Genomic DNA, 23286 nt, shown 5'->3' with positions numbered 1-23286 from the left:
ATGTCATGGGTGTGTTTGCAGATGGTGTAATGGAGAGCTCCAGCCTCGTGCAAGGTGAAGCAATTTTACTTCTTTTTCTTGTTTATGTGGGTATGCAGTAATGATGTCATGTGTGCAGTGACCTCTGCTTCACAGTATTTCTTATTTTGCTGGTTTTCAATGCCTGGCTGGAGGACCCCATGGCAGCCACTGCTGAGGCTGGAGGAAGCAGAGTGGCGGGACAGAAGCAGCAAAGAGTGTTTTGTACATCAGCAGCTGTGTGCTCCCGCGGGAGGCAGAACTGGAGCTGAATTCACACTGCAGCAGCTGCCCATGAAATCTCCTTTGGCAAAGGCAATAATGGAGAAAGTTGAATGTACATTGTAAGTCTGTAGTTTTAAAACACTTCCACCACCTCCTCAGACCTGGGAACACTCTCCCTGCCCTCCAGGCACCCACACTGAGCTTAGTCTTCATCAGGGAGATAAACTACCTTGTGCTGAGCTTCCATCAGGGCAGACTTGCTGGAAAGCCCATTTGTGGAGCTAATTTGGATAATGGATACAAGTTTTTAAATAATTTAAAGCACAACAACTCAAAATCCTTCACTACAGTTGGTACCAGGTCTCCACAGGATTATCTCTGTGCCAAGTTCAGCTTGTACAGGTAAAGATGTTTAAAATTCATTTTTCTTCAGTGAAAGACAGGTGTGCCAAAAACTAATTTCAGTTAGTAGTCAAAGGAAGAGGTTTATTGTTTAAAATTTATTAAAGAACCAATACGGTAGTAATATATATGAAAAGACCGTAGGAGACATTTTATACTAGATTACAGTAAAATTTAGTATTAAATTTTCATCTTAAAATTGTTACCTGAAACCTCCATGGCATAGTGACAAGTGGTCACACTTACATTCAATATGCTGCTCGTACCAGTTGTAGGCCAGCCAACAGAAACCATAACTTGAGGACATCCACATATGCATGTTGCAAATACAAACAGAGAAGGAAATCAGAATAAGTCCAGCATTTGGCACCTTGTCTGTTTAGCAGCACAGACAACTTCTGATGTAACATCTTGGTCTTTATTTCTCTGCAAAATTACTTTGACTCTACCTCTGACTCTCTGTATATATAATTCAAGCTATTCACTTTTGAAAAATAAACCAATGTTCGGTAATTTAAAGCATCTTTCAAGTGTTACAAGTAGTTTCACCTGGGTATTAGGATGTCATCCCACTGGTATGAGACATCATAGCCCATGATTTCTCAAGCAGTGACTCCAACATTTCTCTTTGTGTTGGCAATTATATGTAAAAATCACAAACAGATCTAAGTATCATCCCTCCATACATCCACAAAAAATCACTCCTGGAAATCAAGGAGGTTAAACTCAACAAAAACTCATTTTTTCCTTCTTTGATGATATCTTCAATTTTAACATGATAAAATTTCAGGGAGGACTCAAAATTTCTCATGTTTTCCCTGAATTGTATCAATACCAAAAAATTACTTAAAATAAATACATTAAAATTGTTATTCTGAGGCAAGCAAATTTTTGAGCGATCCTTTCAATATCTTCTCAAAAACCTTACAAATATTTTCAATAATTTTGTTACCAAAAAAAAAAAAAAAATTTATAAGTTTGATTTTCTAAATAAAGGAGACTGGTACCCTATCTCCACAACTCTGTGAAATACATATATGTTAGGTTTAAAAAAATGCACAAAGAGGGATAGATAAATTCATTATTTCCATAAATAATGGACACAGGTGAATCATAATTTCAACTGTACAGCTTGCTGAGGTGTTGCTTCTCACCAGGGCTTTACTGTTGCTTTTAAAACAAGGGTCAGAAATGACTGATAGACTTCTTACTCTGAAAACTCTACAGAACATTCTCTAGACACATTTTTGAAGGCAGACTAAAAGTCAAGTTTGCAATGGACATGTTTCTTTGGGTTTTTTTTTATTACAGTTATTCATGACTGCTATCATGGGCATCTTATTAATTGGATATTGTTATCATATGTTTTCCCAACCTATAACTATCTAGCCATTTATTTTTTTTTGTCAATACGATTGTTCTTGCCATATACAAAAAATAGAAACATAACCTCCTTTCTCTGCATCCAAACATGTCCTGAACTAAAGGCAATATATCATTTAATGGTTAGAGTCTTGATTTACAACAGAGTATCTGAGAGGGATATTGTATCCATATTTAAGCAAATATCTTGAATACAAAATTACATAAATCCATACAGAACTGTTTCCAGACACCAGCATTTCTAGCAAAACTGAGATAAAATGTTTGTGATCGTGGTCAGGTATCCTTATAGCTTCAGGAAGCAGGGAAAATCACAGCAGATAGTATTTGGCTGGAGAAAATAAGGAAAAGTGAGAGGTGATGCTCTGATGGTACAACAAGGGCTCCATAATATCTGTTATATATGGAAATGCTGTTTCGTGTGGAAATGCTGCAACCATCCACACTGTGCAAGGCAGTGATGTGATGCGTATTTTTTATGCTCTGGATTAATTGAAATAAAAGGGTCCTCAGCTGAAGGCTCAGCAGACCCAAGTGTATCCACCCAAAAGCCAATGCAGGGTGAGCTGTTCTGGACAGGATATTCCAGGCTATTTGGAGAATTTGAGGCTGCCTGGATACTGCATTGCCATCTAGTGAACGTCGCTGAAGCTGCAGAGTGAAGCCGGGAAGTTGAGATTCCCAGCGCTAAACAAATGGAAAAAGAAGCCGAGGCTTCAGAAATGTTCGGCTGGATGACCATTGTGCAATGGCAGAAGGAAAGTCTTATTAGAATTCCCCAGTCTCCTTTCTTCTTTTTCTGCATCAATTTGTGAGGGCACAGTAGGAGAAATCTGAAACTCTCAGCTCTTTACTTTTCCTTTCCTGGCTGTAGGAGAACTCAGGGAAGAGTCCTCGGTACTCTCTCCCTGTAAATAGAGAAAGGACACGCTGCAGGTGTTGTACATTTGCACAGTTTCCTCTTTCAGCTCAGTATTTGTTTAAAAATAGGATGCAAATATGGATGTCTCATTTCTCATTCAAAATTTGTCACTGTTTGCCTTTGGGAGTGCTCCACAGTTTGCACAGAGAGTTGTACAGCATTGGTCTCTGCCACTCCTGCTGCGGCTGTGGCATTCCCAGGCTTTGCTGCATGGATGCATGTGGACCATCCTGGCTGGACATCAGATGCCACCAAAGCCAGTCTATCCCTACCCTCTCCAGCAGGGCAGGAGAGAGGGAAATACAATGAAAGGCTTGAGGGTCAATGTAAGGACAGGGAGAGATCAGTCAGCAGTTACTATCCTGGGCAAAACAAACCCAACTTGGGGAAACATGTTTAATGTATTACCAGTTAAATCAGAGTAGGGAAATGCCTGTCCCCCACCCCTCCCCTCTTACTGACCATATCTTTATTCCCAACTCTCTACTTCCATCCTGCAACAGGGAGTGGAGGCTGTGGTCAGTTCCACACACATTGCCTCTGCTGCCTCTTCCTCCTTGGGGGAAGGATTCCACACAGTGTTCTCCTGCTCCAGGGTGGGCTCCATCCCATGGGAGACAACCCTCCACAAAGTTCTCCAATGTGGGTCCTTCCCACAGGCTGCAGCACTTCATGGACTACTCCAGCGTGTATCCCTTCCATGGTCTGAAGTCCTTAGGAACACAATGCTGCACCATGGCACAGCTCACAAGGGCTGCCAGCAAACCTGCTCCACCCTGGGCTCCCCACAATGGCACAGCCTCCCTTGGGCTTCCACCATGGACCTCCCTGGGCTGCAGGGGCACGGCTGCCTCACCAGGGGCTGCCCCAGGGGAATCTGCTCCAGCACCTGGAGCACCTCCTGCCCCTCCTTCTGCCCTGACCTGGGTGTCTGCAGGGCTGTTTTTCTCAGATATTCTCACTCCTCTCTCCAGCTGCAATTTTTTTTTCTGCACAGCAACTTTTCCCCTTCTTTAATATGTTATGCTAGAGGTACTACCACTATTGCTGATGGCCTGGGCCTTGGCCAGCAGTGGGTCCACCTATCTCTGTCTCTGTCTGACATGGGGGACAAAAATACTCAAGAATTCAAAACAGTAAAATGTGCCTTTTTGTATCTAATCATGACACTCAGGGTTTCAGGCTGCAAGAGAGTATTTCTTCCAAAACACTGTTTTGGAATATCCAAGAAGTGACTTGAAAAAAAAAAAAAAATAGAAGATATTAGCAAGTTAATAGAAAACTGGTCCTGAATTACTTATTTGGGTATTCTTACAATTCATTTATTCTGCTTAGAAAGAGGTTTATGTGAGGTACAATATAAGGGCTAAGGTGTGATTAAAGAACAGGAAAGGATTTAAATTTTAAATACCTGGTCCCATATCAGTGAATAATGTAACTTAGCTGCTCATCAAGGGAGGACTGGGCCAGTTGTCTCAGAGGGACTCTGCCAAAGCTAGACATATAGTCTCAGGGACTAGCCTCCTACATGACTTGTGTGGCTTCCTGCACTCATGACCTCTCTTTCTGCCTGGTTTTCAGCTCAGTAACTGTGTTTAAAAGCCCAGTCCTGAAACATGCAGGTGTAGAGAAAGATTGTAAAATTACCTAGCAAGACTTCTCACAGGATGTCCTCAGGGATATTTGAGGTATCCATGAGTGACAAGTGGTATGATATGAACTCGATGGGAGACCCATGACTTCCTAAACCAGATACTAACAAAAAAATGATACATCCTGAGATATATTGCATTTATATTGATAGGCAATGTAGACTGTTCTGAACATTCCTGCTTTCCCTGGTTGGTTTGCACATGTTAGGCACACACTTCGTAGAGTATCAGTAGTGAGCAGTTTGGGGCTGATGTGCTGCAAACCCACCAGTGATAGAAGGTTAATGATGTCCCAACCTGTGCAGTGCTCAAGACTTTCTGTGATCAGCCTTCTCCTTGTGAAGCTCTTCACCCTACCTTTCACTTTATAGGTATCAGCCTACAGATCCCTACCTACATCTGCAGCTGTTGTCCCTATCCTAGTCTTTCAGAGTGCTGCTGTCCTCATTACTTTGCAAGGGGATACTCAAGAATTGCTGATGTGGCTGTCCAGTTGGGTTTTGTCAAAAGTCATTGCCATCACCATTTGAGATGCCCTTCATTCTCCCCTACTTCTGCATTTCATTCCTACTTTGCAATTTTTACTTCAAAGCCATACATTAGGGAGAAGGTAGAGGACAGTAGATGAGTTGCTGAAATAGACAATTAGCATTTCCCCGTAATCTACACACACAAGACTCAGTAACCAATTAGAGCAAACTGAAGTACATCTCAGCCAGCTCTTTTAGCACAACGAGGGGGTGAAAGCAATGGCACAAAAGCAAGATAACTTATAACAGCAGTTACTTGGAAAATAGTATTTACAGGCAATACTTTACTGGAAAAGATGTCCTGAAAACTATATCCATCTGAAAGGAGCCCTGTCATTTCTTGTAATCCCACCACCTCCTGTACGTCTTTAGGTTTTGTTTCAGAAGTGTTGCTGTATACCGTGAGCTGTGGACACCACAAATATATCTTTGTGCCTGTAAACATATTTCATCATCCTTGGTGGAATACTGAGAACTTCTGGTCATCTAGAGTTGATGACCAGATAGGTGAATTTAACCCCTTTTCAAAAATTTAAGCACTAATAAAACTATGTAAGAGATCTCAGTGAATTCTGATTGATCAGAAGTAGTTGCCTAAATTGTCTCCTCTGTATGCTAAGAGAGATGGAAACACAAAGTCAAATGTACTAATTCAAATGTACTAATTCAAATGTACTAATTCAAGGTAGAACCCTCATAAATGGTTTAAACTCAGATATCTGTTATATTTGTTGTGTCTCATTCCTTTGTGAGAATGTTAATAAGATTCAAAATTCAGCTTTTAGTACATAATGAGATTTTAGACATTATGGAATAATGGCTTTAATTTGCTATCTGGGAGGCTTTGATGTGGTGTGATCTAGCCTGTACCACCACAGCTAGAGTGACTAACCATTCATGTTCCTGAAGCTGTGAAGTCTCGCAGGACTCCTTACCAGATAAGTTTGAGTTAAATACACTCTTGAAAGTTTTCACAGTGGCATGAGGCATTGTGCCATGCTAAACCATCTGTGTATATTTGCCTTTATCTATTTTTGTGTAAAATTTCAGGGACCACCAGTCTCTTCACTCAGGAATTCCAGACAGAACACCCCCTTTAACAGAAGTACTTAAATGTTTTGATAGTTGGTTCTCCAATGCCTAGGGAGTGCTTAGCTCCAAGAAGGAATTCAGGTGAAACACAGGGTAAAATCTGGCTCTTCATGCGGACTCATAAAATCCAGTGTTCTAAGAAATAGATCATCTAAACTACAAAAACTGATCCACCTTTCTCCTTCCTTGAGGAGAAGATGCATTTAGCACTTGTGTTAAGAAGTTCTGCACCAGAATAGAAAAGGAGAGTTTCTGGCTCTAGGTTTTTGACTACTTCTGATTCTAACCCAGTAAGAATTAAAACTAGCAAAAAGAGTCCTCTATCTCTCAACCAATATCCAGACAGAGCTAAAACCCCCTTCATCTTTGTGGATTACAAATCAAATTCCTCTAGGATTTTAGCTTCATGTGAAGGAGTTAGTGCCACCATAGCATATTCTTCATCTGAGTAAGTATAATACATATGGATTCACATCAGAATAGGAGCTTTTGGAATGCACATATTCCACATTCTGGCTGAAACCTCTGGCCATTAACTTATTCTTACTGCTAGAACAATCATCTAAGTCTATTACAATTGTTCAGGATTGTACCAAGATGACATGTATGTGCATCCATCCAGCAAAGCAGGTGATGCTCCTGGGTGCTCAGGGAAGTCTTTGTTGCCTGGAAGATTAGATGCCTACTGGAATAGATTTCCTGAATTAAGCTCTTAACTGCACTGACTTGTCATTGAATTAAAGTATATGCTTTGCCAAAAGTTCTTTCTTAATGCATTCCCACTACTCATTGAAAAAATAGAAATAATTAGTGGCTTCTGGTAACCTTTTTCTCTTTGTTTTCTGTCAGAGTGACTCTATTAAAGTCAATAGTGTTCTTCATTTTCTCCTGCTGAAGACAACCAGGCTGAGCTTGTCAAGACTGCAGAATAAAATGTAGCTCCCACCACAACACAGTGTGTGTTTGTGGAGGGGGTGCTTTCATTGTAGTGATAACTTCTGATTTTAGGAAACAGACCTGGTGTATGACCAGCATAAAGATAATCACACCTGTGGGGTGAATACATGGAAAAGGAGATGCTTCCTCATTTCTAATAAAAACACAGGAAATATCTGTACCCAAGAGTACCACACCTCCAGCAGGCTTTTACCTTCTGCTGCTGGGTTTAGCTCCTATCATGAATGTATCAGTCAAGAAATTTAACTTCAGAAGCATTCACATGGGGGCTTTTCAGTTGGAAAAATTATGAGGGCAAAGTAAGGGCAAAAATGTGAATTTTCCAGTCCTAATCACATATTTTCTGGTAAAGTTAAAATTGCAAATCTAAGTCACATGAAAGAGCACACACAGAGCTCTGTGTAATTCCTGGTTATTTCTGATTTTTCCACACATCCTTGGTGCTACACAAAGGATGCTGGGCAAGACATAGAGTCCTGGAAACTTTGGGTGGGCTTACTTATATCAACCATATATTTTGTAAAAACAGCAATTCATAGAACTTAAAGGAAACCATGGTCCTAGTGAAGCATTACAGAGTATTAATGGTCATTAAAATCTGTCTTAGAGATGCATTCAACAATCTGTCATCGAGCAGACACTTATTATGGGCTTTTTTTTGAAGTGCTTTAAATATTTTATAATTGAATCTGGTGATGTTAACTCGCAGAGGTAGCAAAACTTTATTATAGCCAGCATAATTTTTGACTGCCTGTGCTGAGGTGTAGCAAGAGCACTTGTGAAAACCTGGATGTCCTTTGGGTGGCGCCTGCTGCAAAGCATTTGGTTTCTCTTCTTACAAAATAACAGTAAAAAAGGTCCCAGCCTGGTGTTGCCGGGGTGGACTGTAAATCCCCTCCTGCTTCGGGTACTGCTGGGAGAGGGTCAAACCACTGAGCATCAGGGCCAGCTGATAGGCAAAGAGGGAACAGAGAATGGAAAATGAATAGCATTTATTTATAAATGCAGGTTGCATTTGATATGTGCAAGTCATTTGTCTTTCTGGTTTCTGTTTTCATACGGCTATGAGAAAAAAAGAAGCTGTAAGCATAAATTACTAGTTATTAAATTTACTTTTTTATTATGCTGATGTGTACACCCATGAATAAAACAAGCCCTTCTCTACTTTCACAGTTAAAATAACACAGAAGGCATAATTTTTCTTTCATTTTCAGGGTATAGTAGTATGTTTATATTACCTTAACAGACAGTGGTAGGCTAGGTGGGAAGAACAGGTTTTAACACATGCTTTGAATGCATAATTACAATTAGAGATCAAGAGCGGGCACACCTGCTCCGGGGTGCAAGTATGTGGGCTGTTAGATCTTCAGTCAGATCTGATTTTCACGAGCAATTTTCACTTATAAGGACCTGGGGTGGGTGGGGAACGTGAGGCATGGGCATAGCCAGTCTTGCCTGACACCCAACCTGCTGGGCCAGCAGAGCCAGGAAATGGTGTTGTAATATACAACTGGATGTGCTAACACCATCCTGCCAACAGGTCCAGCTCACGGGATTTAAAAACAAGCCTCTCTCCCAGCTTGGATTCCTGGGTTTGGTATAGAATTGCTTCAGTTTAGATGTGCTGGTGCTTACCTTGTTCCACAAAGTCTTCTCCTTTATGTGATCCAAAACATAAATCACAGAATCAGAATATTCTGAGGTGGAAGGGACCTACAAGGATCATTGAATCCAGCTCTTAAGTGAATTGCCCACACGAGGATCAAATGCACAATGTTGGTGTTATTAGCATTGGGTTCTGACCAACAGAGATAATGAATGTTGTATGCCACTGATATTTCTAATGTATCATGCAGCAACATGCCCTTCTAGGAAGCTGCAGTGTGCCAGAGTAAAATAATTTAACAAGGTTAGCCATAGCCCCTCAGTTATTTATCGATTTCCAAAAGTAGTTTTCTAGAAAAAGAAAACATACCCCAAAATACCAAGAGAAGAGACACAAGAACACCTCATTATTCAACACAGAAGGCTTTATTTACAATTAAACATAATGATATCAGAAAAAATATTTGAGCTTTATTTGTATTTTTATTAACATTTCTAATAAAAGTTTACCCTGCACTGTTTGAAAAAATGTAAATACTTAACATTAGCCTTAGTATCATGAATTAACTGTAACTGATGCTTTGGATAAAGTAACTACAAATTACAATTCAAGTGCAATCTAGGTGCTGGACATTTAAAAGCCCAAACCTGCATTGAGATCAATGAGATTATGCATATGGACAAAGATTTAGTTCTGTCCCTATAAAATTTGGCCATGAGACATTTAAAATCATGGCCTGACTTGCTGGATCCCTGCTGCTGGAGCACCACATAGCACTAAATAACACTAGTAAAGCAAACACTAACTTACTGACAATGTACTTGAAGTGAAATAAAATGCAGTTGAAATGTTAACATATCAAAAACTACAGGAGCACTGCTGTTGTTCCTTTCATGTTGGATCCTGACACAAAAGACATTTCATTATAAAAAGATGGTGTCAGATCTTGAACCACAGCAGAGCTGTGTTTATCTCAGAGGAGATGTGGCTTAACGACTTCAGCTGTCCTCATACATTTTTGACCAGTCCATAGGACTCTAGGGATGGCTTCAGTTGTGTTAAATTGTCCCCAGACTAATACGGGAACAGAGCATCACACATGATACCAGCAACAAAGTGGATATGAGAGCAAGGTGTTTTTCACTGGGTAGCCAGCACCAGGAGTAATCAAACAGACGGGCTGAAGCAGCCCTTCCCTGCAGTCACACCATCTGCCCTGGCCGCTGGCAGCTCCAGCTCGCAGCGGGAAGGAGCCCTGGACCTCCCAGACCTCACCTGCAAAAATAATGTCTTGGGATTTCTGTGACTCATCAGCTCTACTGATAGCTACAAAACTTTGCCCACAAGGAACAACGGAATAAAACACCAGCATTACAATCAGTTGGATTTTCCCTTTATTTCCAAAGGTAAGAACACCTTACTAAAGATACCCAGCCAAAGACTTTATTAGCAAGATAAACCTTTCTGGTTTAATGTCCATTGTAACATTTTTTCCAAACAGCAGGATGTGAGAGGCTGGCCATGCTTGACTTCCCTTTTTCTTTGCAGCTCTTAAATAAGGGGGTAAAGATCCAAAAAGAAATCTTAGAAAATGCTGAACATAGGCTCTTGTTCTGAATGTATTGAATACATGGAAAGAGACCCAGCAACACTCTGTATTTGCCCCATTTACTCTCAGAATAAAATACAGCATTCAGATAAAATTAAAATGCCAACTATTTATGGAGATGTCAGTGTTTGCTACCTATCTACAAGATGATGCACCTCATTAAACAAATGGTTGCACCAATTTCCTTGTGGCAGATGGTTTATCAGTAATTAATTGAGGCAACTTGTTTTCATTTATGTGCTTCTATAGCAATTGGAAGCCTCTGATCAAAAATCATTATCTCAGTCTTTCCTGTCTCTGAAGCAAATTTGGAATATTTTCTCTTGGCCTGTCAGGTGACATACCAGATCATTCTCCAGGGGAGGCCTTGGGCCAAGTGGGCTTAGGGCAGTGCAGAGGCTGGTGTTCAAACAAGAGCCAGAAATAAATCTCACAGGAGACAACAGGAAGAGCAGTGGAGCAGGTTGGGAGTTATGGAGTGGTTAGGATTAATAAACAGCTGTGAAGCCAAATGCTGATGAGCTCCATCAGCAGATGGATGACTGTGGTGCATCTACGAGCCATCTCCATATAAAATGTATGAACCACGTATTTTAATAAGTCTTTTATAAACTTCATGTATTACAGTTAGTAACTTTACATAATAAACTTCACATTCAATGCGAGTCACATCCCTGAATAGAGGACAGAGAGCAGTTCTATTGCAGCAGCTTCCATTCCTTGAAGGAACAGAGAGAAATATTGCAATGAGAGCAGCTAGAGCACAGCATGAGCTCCAAATTGTTGTCATTCCCAACCCGTGCTCAGAGACGGAACATCAACAAGCGGCTTTCATTTTTCTTGCAAATCCAGAAGAAAATGAGTAGCAAGTTGCATAAATGGCAGAAGGTGGACTAAAATCCAACTGCACCTCAACTTCAGTCTGCTTGAATGCAATTTAAAATGTGTAACAAGTTTCAAATAAAGTCTTTTGATAGTGTAGTTTCCACAGTGGCCTCTTTAGTGATGTCAGAAGTGTGGACCTTCAAAAACATCAGCTTATTTGGGTTAGTAAGCTGGTCTTCTCAAAATGGAAAAACATGTTGAATTCCATAGCACATGGATTGACTGTGCCTTGAATCATAACTTTTGTCTGTGAATTTTAATAAGCTGCTTAGATGAAATTTCAATTAAGCATTGACTGCCTCTGAAGTCTTTTCACCTGTTGTGAAATAAAATCAGAATTCAGCATATGGTAAAGCAAGTCTTCATCTTAAGAATATCTCTTTAGTACAACATACTTTCCACCATAATGTTCATGTATCCGCACTTCTTTTAAATAACTCCAAAAATGTGTTTGCTTCCTCAGGTATCAGGACATTAATCCACCACTTGGTCAGTCTGCCCTGATGGGAATACATTTGCCTCTGTGGGCTAGGTATGTCCAGGAGGTGCTCAGACTAACATTACAGTGATGCACCACTGAGAGAAAGAAGTGAGAAATCAGCATTCAATAGAAAGTGTAATTTACAGCGTGTTCTCTGAACCTCAGACAGGGGGATGTCCTGGGAGAGCACAGCAATCTGCAGCTGTGTGGCCTCTCAGAAAGGTGCTAGAGGACAATTTTCAGCAGTGTAACAGTCTTGGACAAAACGTCGATTTTAAAGATATCACAACAAAACAAAAATGTTGCTCTTCTGATGTAGTTCCCGATGCCCTCCCCTGAGTTAAGAGCATCCCGTAAATAAATAAGAACAGCAAAATAGGTAATGACTCTGAACTCTTGAAACCCTGAGAAAAAGTCACTGCTGAGGACTGAGCTGTTAAGGGCTTACTTACTTATTTTAGTTTCTTTGACCTGCATATGAAATAGGAGCCCATGAAGGCCAGGAACAGCACGGAGCCTCCGATCATTAACGCCATCTGCAGCATGCTCAGCAGCTCGAGCCGGCTGGAGATTTTGGTTCTGAACATTTCTGCTTTCTCATCCCCAATAACAGCAGACTGAAACAGTGGAAGAAAAACATCCGTGAAAGGTACAGATGCAAGATCTCACTTCCTGAATATACTCTTGGTGTGGTGCAAATCACAGCATAAGTTTAATTGCTGAGTTTCAGGGCACCAAGATGAAAAAGCTAGGTAGATTTTTTTGTTTCTTTGTTTGTTTAGTTCAAAACAGAGAATATTAATAGACACAAAATATACTAACCTCATTTAGCCAAAGAATAGGGAAGACATAAGGTTTTTTAACTTTTTTTAAAGGTCTGAAATGAGAATAAAAGTAGAGCACGTTACTTTCAGTTTGCTACATAAGCCCACTCTCTTAAATTAAACATTTTTCTTCTCCTCTAATTATATTTCTGGCTTCCAGATATACCTTTAAAATATACTTTTGTAGTGAAAAACAAAACCAAACTAAACCAAAACTGCAATTAATAACAGCCATTTTACATATGGGGCAACCATAATTTCCTGTCTAATCTTCTGTATTTGTGCAGTCAGACACAGAGAGGTTTGAAGACCTGTATGGTGTTCATATGTACAAGATGCCAAAGTCATGTTTATCCATTTACACTTGGACCAATGAAGAGGGGAAAAAACCCAACTAGAGACCCATTTACCCATGTGATAAAACAGTCTAGTGACAGGGAATACATAAATTCTCTTTCTCATTGGATTTATCACGGAAAATATAGTTTGTCTTTTTGTTCATCCTCATGGCCCCATTTGAGTTATATAAGAACGTTCTTTTTAATAACATTTAAAGAACATTTTGCCTTGTAAGCTTCTGTAGGGAAATCAAATGTGTTTAATCAAACGTGTGTTTAAATACGTGGGCACAGTCCTTCTCAGGAAGATTTACTCTGAACAAGCATTGGGGAAGCATTTTTATTCCTTCTTCTCCAAGACATTTCTACTGATGCTCTCATAGACCAATCAGCCCACTTTAAAAAGACTTTAAAAAGTCTTTAAAAATAAAATAAAGAAGTAGAACTTACTCAATTCTTGTTGAAGGCCTCACAAGGAGGTTTACTTGCAGCCTTTTTGCAAATCGTAATGTAAAACCAGTCACCTAAAACCAGTGAAAAAATCCAACAAGACATTAATTTAAATTTCTTAATTATGCCAATATCTATAAATGGACTGTGTCAAAAAGCACTTTGGGATTATTTTATCCTTATGTTTTGAAGGATTAATTTTTATGGAATGGTATCTGAGAATTTCTCATTTCTCACAGAAGTTCTAATTTTGTGGCATTATCATAGTTACTTTTGTAATTTACATTTAAACCTGAAGACAAAGTAAAACTACTAAATCAGTCATGTCATATTTCATATAAAGTTATGAAAAAATCTCTATTTCAGAGATTTTTTTTCTACCAAAAATCAACTAAGTTTTCTTTTTCAAAATGAAGGATATTTAATTTGCATAAGGCAGAAAACAAACCTTTTATATAAGAACAAACAGATGCATACAAAGGTCAAATCTTTTTTTCATATCTTTCTTCTACTTTCTGTCTTTCACTAAAAAAGGCTGTGATTCTTGAAAAAATTGTGCAATATTTAGGAAAATCTGATTGAGTTCTCTATTCCAAATAAGGTGAAACAAAGGTTTAACTTCATTTCTTCTCATTGAAGTTATGTAGCTAAATTGCTTAATTTTAGTGAGAAATAATTAATTTTAGTTTTTCTTTCACAGTTAGAGAAAAATAGAATTTTGGAATCTTTGATTTCATCATACTTTTCAGAAAACTTTGGTAAGTACACTTAAAGATCTGAATCACTGAAACAAAAATAGAGGTAAATTTTTAAGAAGTCAAATTAATTCTGTTTGTGAGGTCTGCTGGACAATTCAAGTCACAAAGACTTAAATTAGATCTTTTTTAATCAGACTCTTCAGAGATCTAGGAATAGGAAATAAACTCATCTATATTTTTTAGTTTCAATTGAGATAGTAATTATCCAAAAAATGGCTAGTTGTAGAATTTTTTTTAAAAATTAAGTATAGAGGAAACAGAAGTTTCATAGAATATAATTTTCTCAAAGTACCTGGAGGTCATAGAAAAACTATTAAGTACTTCACAGTTTGCAGAATCTATTCAATCCCATGTTCCCACTATGTAAAAATTAAAACAGGTTTTCCAAACTTTGAAGGTCAGAATGAGATAAAGTTCTGCTCTAAATTTCCCCTGCTGAAACCACACCAGTTTGAGACCAGACCTTAGAAAAGCAAGCATGAAAATATTGCATCTTCTGCTTGTCCCTCTGGTAAAAGGCCAACTCTACTACTGTTAAATTTAAACATTGCACGTTTCCCAAGGTACAAGTATTAAATGGACTTACAGGTTCTATGTCTAGATATGTCTCATGCTCCTTTTCATTTGGGCTCATGCCTTCCACACTATGCAATACAGATTCACTTGCATGAAGAAAATGAGGAAGAGAGATATATACTGGTCTTTCTATTAAAACAAAAACAAAAACAAAAACAAAAACAAAAACAAAACAAAACAAAAAAAAAAAAAAAAAACAAACTCTTTTGAATCATTAAGCCTTGCTTTGGCACTCATGTTCACAGATTGTTTTCCCAACTTAGTTTTCCTATGTAGATGTACAATCCTGATAAAATTTTTAATAGTCTAGCCCCACCACCCAAGAAAACCCCAAAAGCCCCAACACAAACCAAAAAAAAAGCCCCAAAATTAGAGCATTTTTGTGATTTATTTGTTGTCATGAGGAAAATTTGCATAATGAAATAAAGTGGAGTTACAAATCCTGCTTGTCTTGTGTCTACACTGTGGGGCTGGCAGTGCTCCCATTTAAATGTTGAGGTGAGGACATGACTCTCACTGCTCCTGCCCAGCTTCATAATCTTGTTTTAGCCTGAAGAGACCTCTCACAGTTTACTCTGCACCAAATGCAGACTCAGTATATATTTATTTTACCAACACTACACTAAGCCAGTATTATCTGTGTACATACACAAAACTGTGTGTGTGTGAATTGCCTCAGACACAAGGTGCAGAAACACCTCTGGCCTTCACACAGTGTCCCTCCTTTCCTTTCTCTGCACACATTCTTGCAGTTTCAGTGCACAATTAAGAAATATCTGAGTCCTCATTTTGGGCAATGAGGCTGCAGAAATGTGAGGGGCCTCACAAGCAACCTGTGGAAGAATTCACAGGAAAACATCCTGGATATCAGAGTAACACAGCTACAGGACAAGGGTCTTGTCCCCAGTTAAATGGCTTGTTTGGCAGTACTGTGTCACCACCATACTTGCTTTGCAGGCACTGATGTCCAGGAGTCCAGCTATGGTGCAGTTGTCTGATATTTCTGGATCCGTACAGAAGCAATAATTGTCTCTGACTTCAGCTGGTGCTGCAAATGCTTCCCGAGGAACTACGAAACGATACAGTGTGATTCCCTTCACAAGCTGCTTGCTGTGGAAAACTGCGTAGATTGATCTGAACACAAAAGAGGAGAAATGTGTCTCAGCCTTTTGGATTAAAAGTCTAAACTCGTGACAATGCTCCTGAAGGATCTTCCCAATTGCATATCTCTTAAAGGAAACAACCCCCACAGGGACAAAATGTCCAGGCTCCTGCCACACTGTTCAGAGAGGTGTAGGGGTGTTTCTCTGTAATGGAGAATATTCCACACCTTTACTACAGGATATACAAGCTCAGTGGTGAACATCACAATACACAAAACAACAGACAAAATTTCAAATACTAATGATAAACAATATAGACAAAACTAATGAATTAATTGAGATCTCTTTTGCCTATGCATAGATACACCCACAGTCGTAATGGAGTTTTTGAAAATTTCTGGACTACAGTAGAGATGCTTATCCGTATAAAGCATCTCTGATATCATTTTTTTGCTGACCTTACGGTAATCTAAGCTTTATGATGCAGATAGCATCTTGCATGTAACCTTATTCTGTTGCATATGAATCAGAATACTACTTAAGCTTCTTTTTGCTAATTCAGTATCAGCTGATACAGAGGTTGCTACACAGTAATGTAACCAGGACACCAACACTTTGCATTGCAGCCAAAAAAAAGAAGGGTTTTGCAACATGGACAGAATAAGTTTTCCTGACCCTGCTTCTGCAAGACTTTTGGACAACTGTTATTGTCCCTTACTGTTCATGAATTGTGAGACTTAAATGGCCTGAGGGGTCTCTCAAACTGTGTGTGCAATCAATCCAAAGAATTTTATCATTTCTCCTCTGAATAGAATTCAGTTTTCTATGAATTGGGAAATGTTTTCCAATTTATGGATAAAATTGCTTAAAAAAAAAATCCCTTTAACTTCATGTTAAAACACTGATCTTTAAAAAAAAACATTGTGCAAAGCAAATTACCCACTTTAAACTTAGTAAAAAGGAAGCATCTGTTTCCTGGCAGCAAAATAAATAAAGGGTTTTAACCTCCCAAAGTAAATACACTGTGATGCCCTTTAAATTTTTAACATTTCTTTCAGTGATCCCACTGGAGAACCTGGGGATGCTGGAAAACCCAGCAGAAGCAGCAGGCTTAAAAGTCATCAGCACAGGATGTATTAAGCAGGCTTAGTTTTGAAAATACATAAAAATAAAAAAAGTAAAAATATCCTGTGAGAAAACAATTTTGAGTATCTATTGAATGACAGTAAACACTGTTCTGCATAAATTATTTTTTCCAGACATGATGGACCTAACTGTACCCTGCTGTACTTGTCTTCTCAGACCAAACAAGACTGTGTCCTGATCTTAGAAGAAGTTCATGACTTTGAATCCTGTGGCCCTCAGTGCCTTTTAAAGATCTCTTAACAGCTCACAATGTCATATTTTCCTGAATATACATCTGTAACTGGCTGAAATAAAGCACATTGTATTAGCTTGCTACTTGACCTAAAAATGGTAGAATCAGGCTCTGAATCATGAGCACAGCTCACAACTTTACTCGTTTTTGAGATGAAAAGTTTCTGTTGCGCTGCCTGGTTGACCTGAGCCCAAGCACAGCCACTGCAGCTGCCCTCTGCAAACAAAGAGCACCCAGAGACACCCTGGTGGAACACAGGAGCAGCCTACCTGCAAATGTCAGCGGAGAAGAAGCGTAGCACCTGATCCTTCTTAACAAATGGTGGGAAGGATGCTCCATCTGTGAATAAAATAAAACAAGAGCTTGAAAGAAATTCTACTTAGAAGACATGATGTAATTTCTAGGTCAATACTCAGTTGTTATGTTCCTGCAAAGCTGTGATGAAAGTAAACTATATGAGTCATTTGTGGGGAAAATATTTATGTAAGTTATTGCACATTGACAGGCATTCACAGATAACATGTATTTGTTTTTGAAAGTAAGCCAAGATATAGCAGCTTCCTTTTTTGCCCCAAGATTTGAAGCTACATGATCAAGGCCATGTAAAACAGAGGATATAAAAAAAAACTAAAACACAAACAAACAAAAAAAACCTGCTTAATATGAAGCCAAAAGCCTGTTGTCACTGCTTCAAGGTTTATGCACCTAGGTTTATAGATCTAAACCTTCCTGGAGATGTTTGAGTCACCTGCAGTTATGACACTCTTCTTGTAAGAAATACAACTTTAGACTTCAACACTATTTAATAACCAATGCTAAACCTTTTCCACTAGAGATTGCTCGAGTGGGTCTCTAAGCTGAGGTCTTTCTAGAACTAATGGAGAGGAGGAAGCCACTTCTAGAGAACAATACACCTCACCCCATGTAAAATAAGTCAGTGGAGTAGCAATTTGGTGTTGCTTTGCTTCACTTGCTCTAAAAGAGTGCAGACACTCAGATTTGTATTTCTGCATTGCAAGCACCCAGAGTTATGTAAGAGGAGCCTCTGCCATTTTCCCAATTATGGTGTTGTAACAAACCTTTAACCAGTACATTTGTTAGTTTTTGCAACAATTTCTGTTTAGTTTCCTAGGCAGCAGCCATAACCAAACAATTGCAAACGTGTGATGTCTTTGAATACAGTTGGCAAAAGCTCAAAGCCTAAATTACATACTGCCACTTGCCCACTGCTGACAGAACTTTTCTTTCAAACATTCAAGATCATCCTAAACACATACTCCGTTTCTAAATCTTGGCTTTTTTGTAAGGTTGGCAAACATGAAGTCATGTCAAACCCTATACAATGATATTGTTTTATATTTTTTATCTATGTATTTTCTAATACCATACATGTTATGGTTTCATGTGAAAGCTTACAAAATAAGGTAGAATTCTCACTGACAAAACTTTTTAAACCTGTTGCATCTCCAGATACAGCAGCCACACTGAATGACCTTGTAAATTGTGCTCACAAGTAAAAGCTCATTTTCACTGTACTGCAGCACTTAATTAGTTAGCAGCATATTTTATGCCATCAATTACAGAAGAAGAATAAACAAAAAGCTGACCTTGGCTAAAAAAAAAAGGTGCCAGGCCCCATAAGAAAGAGGAGAAGTCCTAGAATGTAAGAAAATATTGTTTCTTATAAAATTACTTACATGGTTTAATAAGGAACTAATCCTTCATGGCTCACGGAGTTTTGGAAAATCAGATTCTTGTGATGTATTTCAAATACTTCAAAATATCATGTTGCACAGTCTGGGTTATAAGGAAAATTATCTATGCCAGGTAAAGCAGAATTGAAAATGGAGGGGAAAAAACCCAAACAAAACAACCTAACACAAAAGCCTTCATTAACTGGAGGTCTGAAGCTTTCTACAAAAGTCTCCACCAAGACACCTGCCAGCCTCAGCTCTACAGGTTGCGGTGTCCCCACAGCAACGCTTTCACTAATCAAAAAGAAAAATATCACCTTGAACAAATTCAGCTGTTTATCTATGCATTTCAAGGAAAATTCAAAAATATTTGTCTATAGTCTATTTATCCCGGTCTAAACTACTTTTCTTCTTCATTCCTTTTCATCTGCAAGCCAGTTATCTGACAGCCTCCTTCTTTGTTGCCTCAATTTCTTTTCATATAACAGGATGTCCATTCTTGTGCATTTAATTAAATTTTCACCAGTGTAAATGAATGTGCATTATTAAAATGCCAAGATAATTTTCAACTACTATAGCAAAGAAAAGGAATCTTAATTATATTGTTCTATGAAAATAACAAGAGAACTGGATAATTTTCTTTCTCTTCCATATTTACTCTAGATCTAGAGGCTGTGTGCATGTGTATATATAATGATATGCAATAATAAATAATTCATATATTTTAATAGATACACACATACGCATATATCATATTAGTAGTATGACTGCATATATATAGATACTTAATATACAGAATACAGAACTGACAAAGCCTTGGGTTGTTAATTTAAATATTGTATCTCATTATTCCCTTGAAATATCAAGAAAAGTGTTGAAATTTTAAAAAGCTTTATTAGGCTCACCTGTACCATTAACCATATCACAGTGACCTTTCCAGTATGAAAGAGTCCTGTAAGGTAAAAAAAAAGTCATGCTGCATGAAGTAAATTCTACCATGTAAGTACTTTGATTGCCTGTATTACCAAATAAAACTGTTCCTGGATGTCCTGACCCTTTAGCAAAGGCAAAGGATAGAGATATTCTTTAATTCAGATAAATTACAGGATCCATTAGAAGAGGTTAAAAGAAATCTATCTACTTAAGAATGCAAAACAGAAGTAAATACTTGTATCAAAGAATCAATAACTGTCTTAAGCCCAAGCTCCTAAGAGAACTATTGATCTCTGAAAGAAAGTGATGATTTTGCTAAGACCAAGGCTTGATCCTGTTTCCTTTGAATCACTGAAGTTTTTTTCCCATTTATCTATAGCTCCTAGTGAATCAAGTTTTAAGTCATACCTTGAAAATGAATATTTTTTTTTTACTCTACAATGTTATGATACCTTTTATTTTTATAGCTTTCAATAACTGCTGTTTTTGTAATATCTTCTGCCCCAGTATACACACTGTAAGGTCCATCACTTGTCCCATTATACTGTAACAGATGCAACAAAAAGGAATAACAGTTAGAAATATTGAACAAATTTATAGCATTTTCTTCCTCAGAGCAGCTTTATTCACAGAATAATAACTGAAGGCATTACCTCCTCATTGGTTTCACTTACCGGGTAGAAGACTCCCACAAATGACTTCACGTTAGGGAAGGGGATGCTGTCTAAGAAGGGATCTGTGTATCCCCACAGTATTTCTTTGACTGTTCTGTTCTGCAGTATGGCTGCTTTGGATGATTTCACCCAAGTGTTTATGACTGATTGCATTAGAGTGCTTGGGTACACAGAAGGTACAGCCTACAATGGCAATAAAATCAGTGTTTAGTATAAAATTCTGCATGTGCTTTGAATTAAAATCACAGAGTCTGACTCCAAGAAATGTCTGCCAAAGCCAGTTCCCATATTTACAACTCCCTTGAAGTTAAGTTTCTACATAAAACTGACACTTCTTAACAAAACAATTACTGGCCATAAGTTACACAAAAGCAGAACATTTTTCTTGACTGATTACATGAGTTCACTAGATCAGCCCTAGTCACAGATGACAGAACAGCTGAAGCTTGCAGGGAGCCCTGGAGGCTCTGGTCCAACCTGTCTGGTCCAACCCCTGCTCAAGCAGGACCATTGAAAGCCAGTTGCCCAGGACCATGGCCAGATGGGCTTCTGAACAGCTGCAAAAGCTATGATCAGATGATCTTCTGAAGTGCCTTCCAGCATGGGCTCTTCTGTGATTCTGTGACTGCTGGTATGGTTCTATTTTGTATTTGCACCAACAATCTTCATACTCTGCCCCTTGCAGACACCTTCTCACAGCAATCCTGAGCACTCATGCACACACCGGAAAGTTGGTGCAACACAACCAGGACTGAATATAAGTGTGAAAACTGTAAATATTGGTCAAAGGCAAGCGTTCTCAGCTTGTGATAAGGAAAAAACACCTGGACTAAAAAGGCTGTAGTACTACTCTAGGTGAAGATCCTTGTGTTCTTATTTGAATAACTAATGCTCAGTAGGACAGGAGAGCTCCAGGATTATACCACATGGCCCAGGCTCTGTATGGTGAGGCCATGCAGACACTGGGTGTGGGAATCAATGCAGCATCCCCTGCCAAGCAGAACTGAGGGAATTATGGAAAATGCATGGCAAATCCACCCTGCACTGTTCATGCTGTACATGAACACGTACATTCATGTTCACACACAAAGGGAACCCATCCACAAACTCTTGATTTATTCCCATGTTCAAATTGACTAGGAGGATGTTTTCTGAGCTTTTTACACACTGTGGTGAAAGGTGTCCTTGCCCATGACAGGAGGGCTGGAACTAGATGATCTTTGAGGTTCCTTCCAACCTAAACCATTCCATGATTCTGTGAACTTCTCCCCTATTCCCTCAATATTTCTATCTGGATACTTTGGCTTTTTTTCTTTACTTACCACAACAGCAAGATTGAGGATGGTCAGGGTGTCATCTTCTGTCCCAACAGACATAGCAGGTTCAAAATTAGCAGAATTTGGCAACATGTAGGTTATTGTGTCATTCTCTCCTTCCGTGACATTTTCTTTGGGTAAATATCTCACCCTGAAAATACAAAACACAAACAGAGAATGTTTTTAATCTTTAACTTTTGAGAAATAACCATACCTGACTGAAGGTTTTTGAAAAGTTGATAAACATTTTAGTAAAATGAATGTTGAACACTTTGTAAACACTAAGAGGTTTATAAACTTTTCATGTAAAAATTCCGTTTTCTGCAAATATTGTTCTTTTGGAAATAATTCCTTATTGATAAACTGAATAGCCCTTCTTGATACTAAAGTGAAAGCAAGTATTTCCTTTGCATTTTTATGTCATTAATGGACCTTATATTTTTTAATATATTTTTTAAATGAATTATGATTTGTCACATTTCATAAGCTGTCTCATGGCTGCATGTAATTAGAAGGGAGTGACACAGACATAAAACCTCAGGTATTTAATCTGATAGACGTGTTGCAATGAAACAGGTCAAACCCATAATGTTACTTTGATAATATTTAATATGCATGTAGAGGTTTATAAGCAATATTTCAGTCCCACTGATGTTCTGCCAGTCATGCCCTGTCAGCATATCTCTAAGGTACAAATTTCTGCTGCAGTTCTAGCTTTAGCTCCAGTCCCACCCTCTTGCTGACCCCTCTGTGGGGACAGCAGCCAGCAGGGATCAAACAGCAGTCTATGCTGCAGGTCCAGAGAACTTATCACAGCTCCATCCCAGAAGGGATTTTCAGGGCACTTCAGGATCAGACCTTCCAGCATGAGTGTAGGGGGATGCAAAAGGTACACGGAACATTTCCCCATGGTATAGATGTAGCCAGTGCAGGTGGGTCTTATCTGAAGAGCACCTGGATATTGGCTTCCCAAAATTGGTTTGTATATATGTAATTTTAATTATTGGCCTAATGTGTAGAGCATCTACCTGAAAGCTGGGAGAATTTCTTTTTCTAATTAATGTGGTTTCAAGTTGCTCTACTCTGTAATAAATTATTAACTATTTAAAGGGTTATTGAGAGAGAGAGAGAGACCCAATGTCACAGTTACACAGGTAGACCAAATATCCTAGGAAGGCTTGAGTGCAGCAGTGAAAAGAGCCTTCATTTTATAGTCATTTCTTACTTAGTCTTATTTAGGCTTACAGCTGAGAGATTTGTCCCTGAGAAAAAAAGGCATCATCATCAGCACCAGAGTAAAGTGTTTCTGTTTGGTGGGAATTCACCTCCTGCAGTATTTTTTAACTGTCCTTTTCCTCATTCCTATGTAAACCTTTCCTCTGTCTTCCCAGGTACTCTGTGAAACAAAAGTTACCTCTTTCCATTGAGAAATAAGTATCTAGGCATAAAGGCACTTTGGCTGAAATGGAAAACTACCTTG

The 23286-nt window shown here is 38.7% G+C and overlaps 1 protein-coding gene across 3 annotated transcripts in view; it reads right to left on the bottom strand.

Moving 5' to 3' along the window:
* Positions 1-10158: 10158 nt before the first annotated feature.
* CD36 (CD36 molecule (CD36 blood group)) overlaps positions 10159-23286 on the bottom strand; it is a 29767-nt gene continuing 16639 nt past the window's right edge. For all 3 annotated transcript variants that reach the window (XM_021528833.2, XM_021528832.2, XM_021528834.2), the window contains exons 4-14: positions 21813-21957; positions 20491-20673; positions 20269-20360; positions 19789-19835; positions 17459-17528; positions 15655-15842; positions 14719-14837; positions 13375-13448; positions 12585-12639; positions 12215-12379; positions 10159-11597 (exon numbers count right to left, since the gene is read on the bottom strand). In XM_021528833.2, coding sequence (XP_021384508.1) covers positions 12215-12379; positions 12585-12639; positions 13375-13448; positions 14719-14837; positions 15655-15842; positions 17459-17528; positions 19789-19835; positions 20269-20360; positions 20491-20673; positions 21813-21957 — 1138 coding nt within the window. In that variant the 3' untranslated portion in view covers positions 10159-11597. The remainder of the gene's footprint in view (positions 11598-12214; positions 12380-12584; positions 12640-13374; positions 13449-14718; positions 14838-15654; positions 15843-17458; positions 17529-19788; positions 19836-20268; positions 20361-20490; positions 20674-21812; positions 21958-23286) is intronic.

The sequence above is a fragment of the Lonchura striata genome, chromosome 5 (genome assembly GCF_046129695.1).
Source record: "Lonchura striata isolate bLonStr1 chromosome 5, bLonStr1.mat, whole genome shotgun sequence".
Lineage (NCBI taxonomy): Eukaryota > Metazoa > Chordata > Aves > Passeriformes > Estrildidae > Lonchura > Lonchura striata.
The sequence above is the reverse complement of the archived record's forward strand: the minus strand, read 5'-3'. Positions and strand labels throughout refer to the sequence as shown.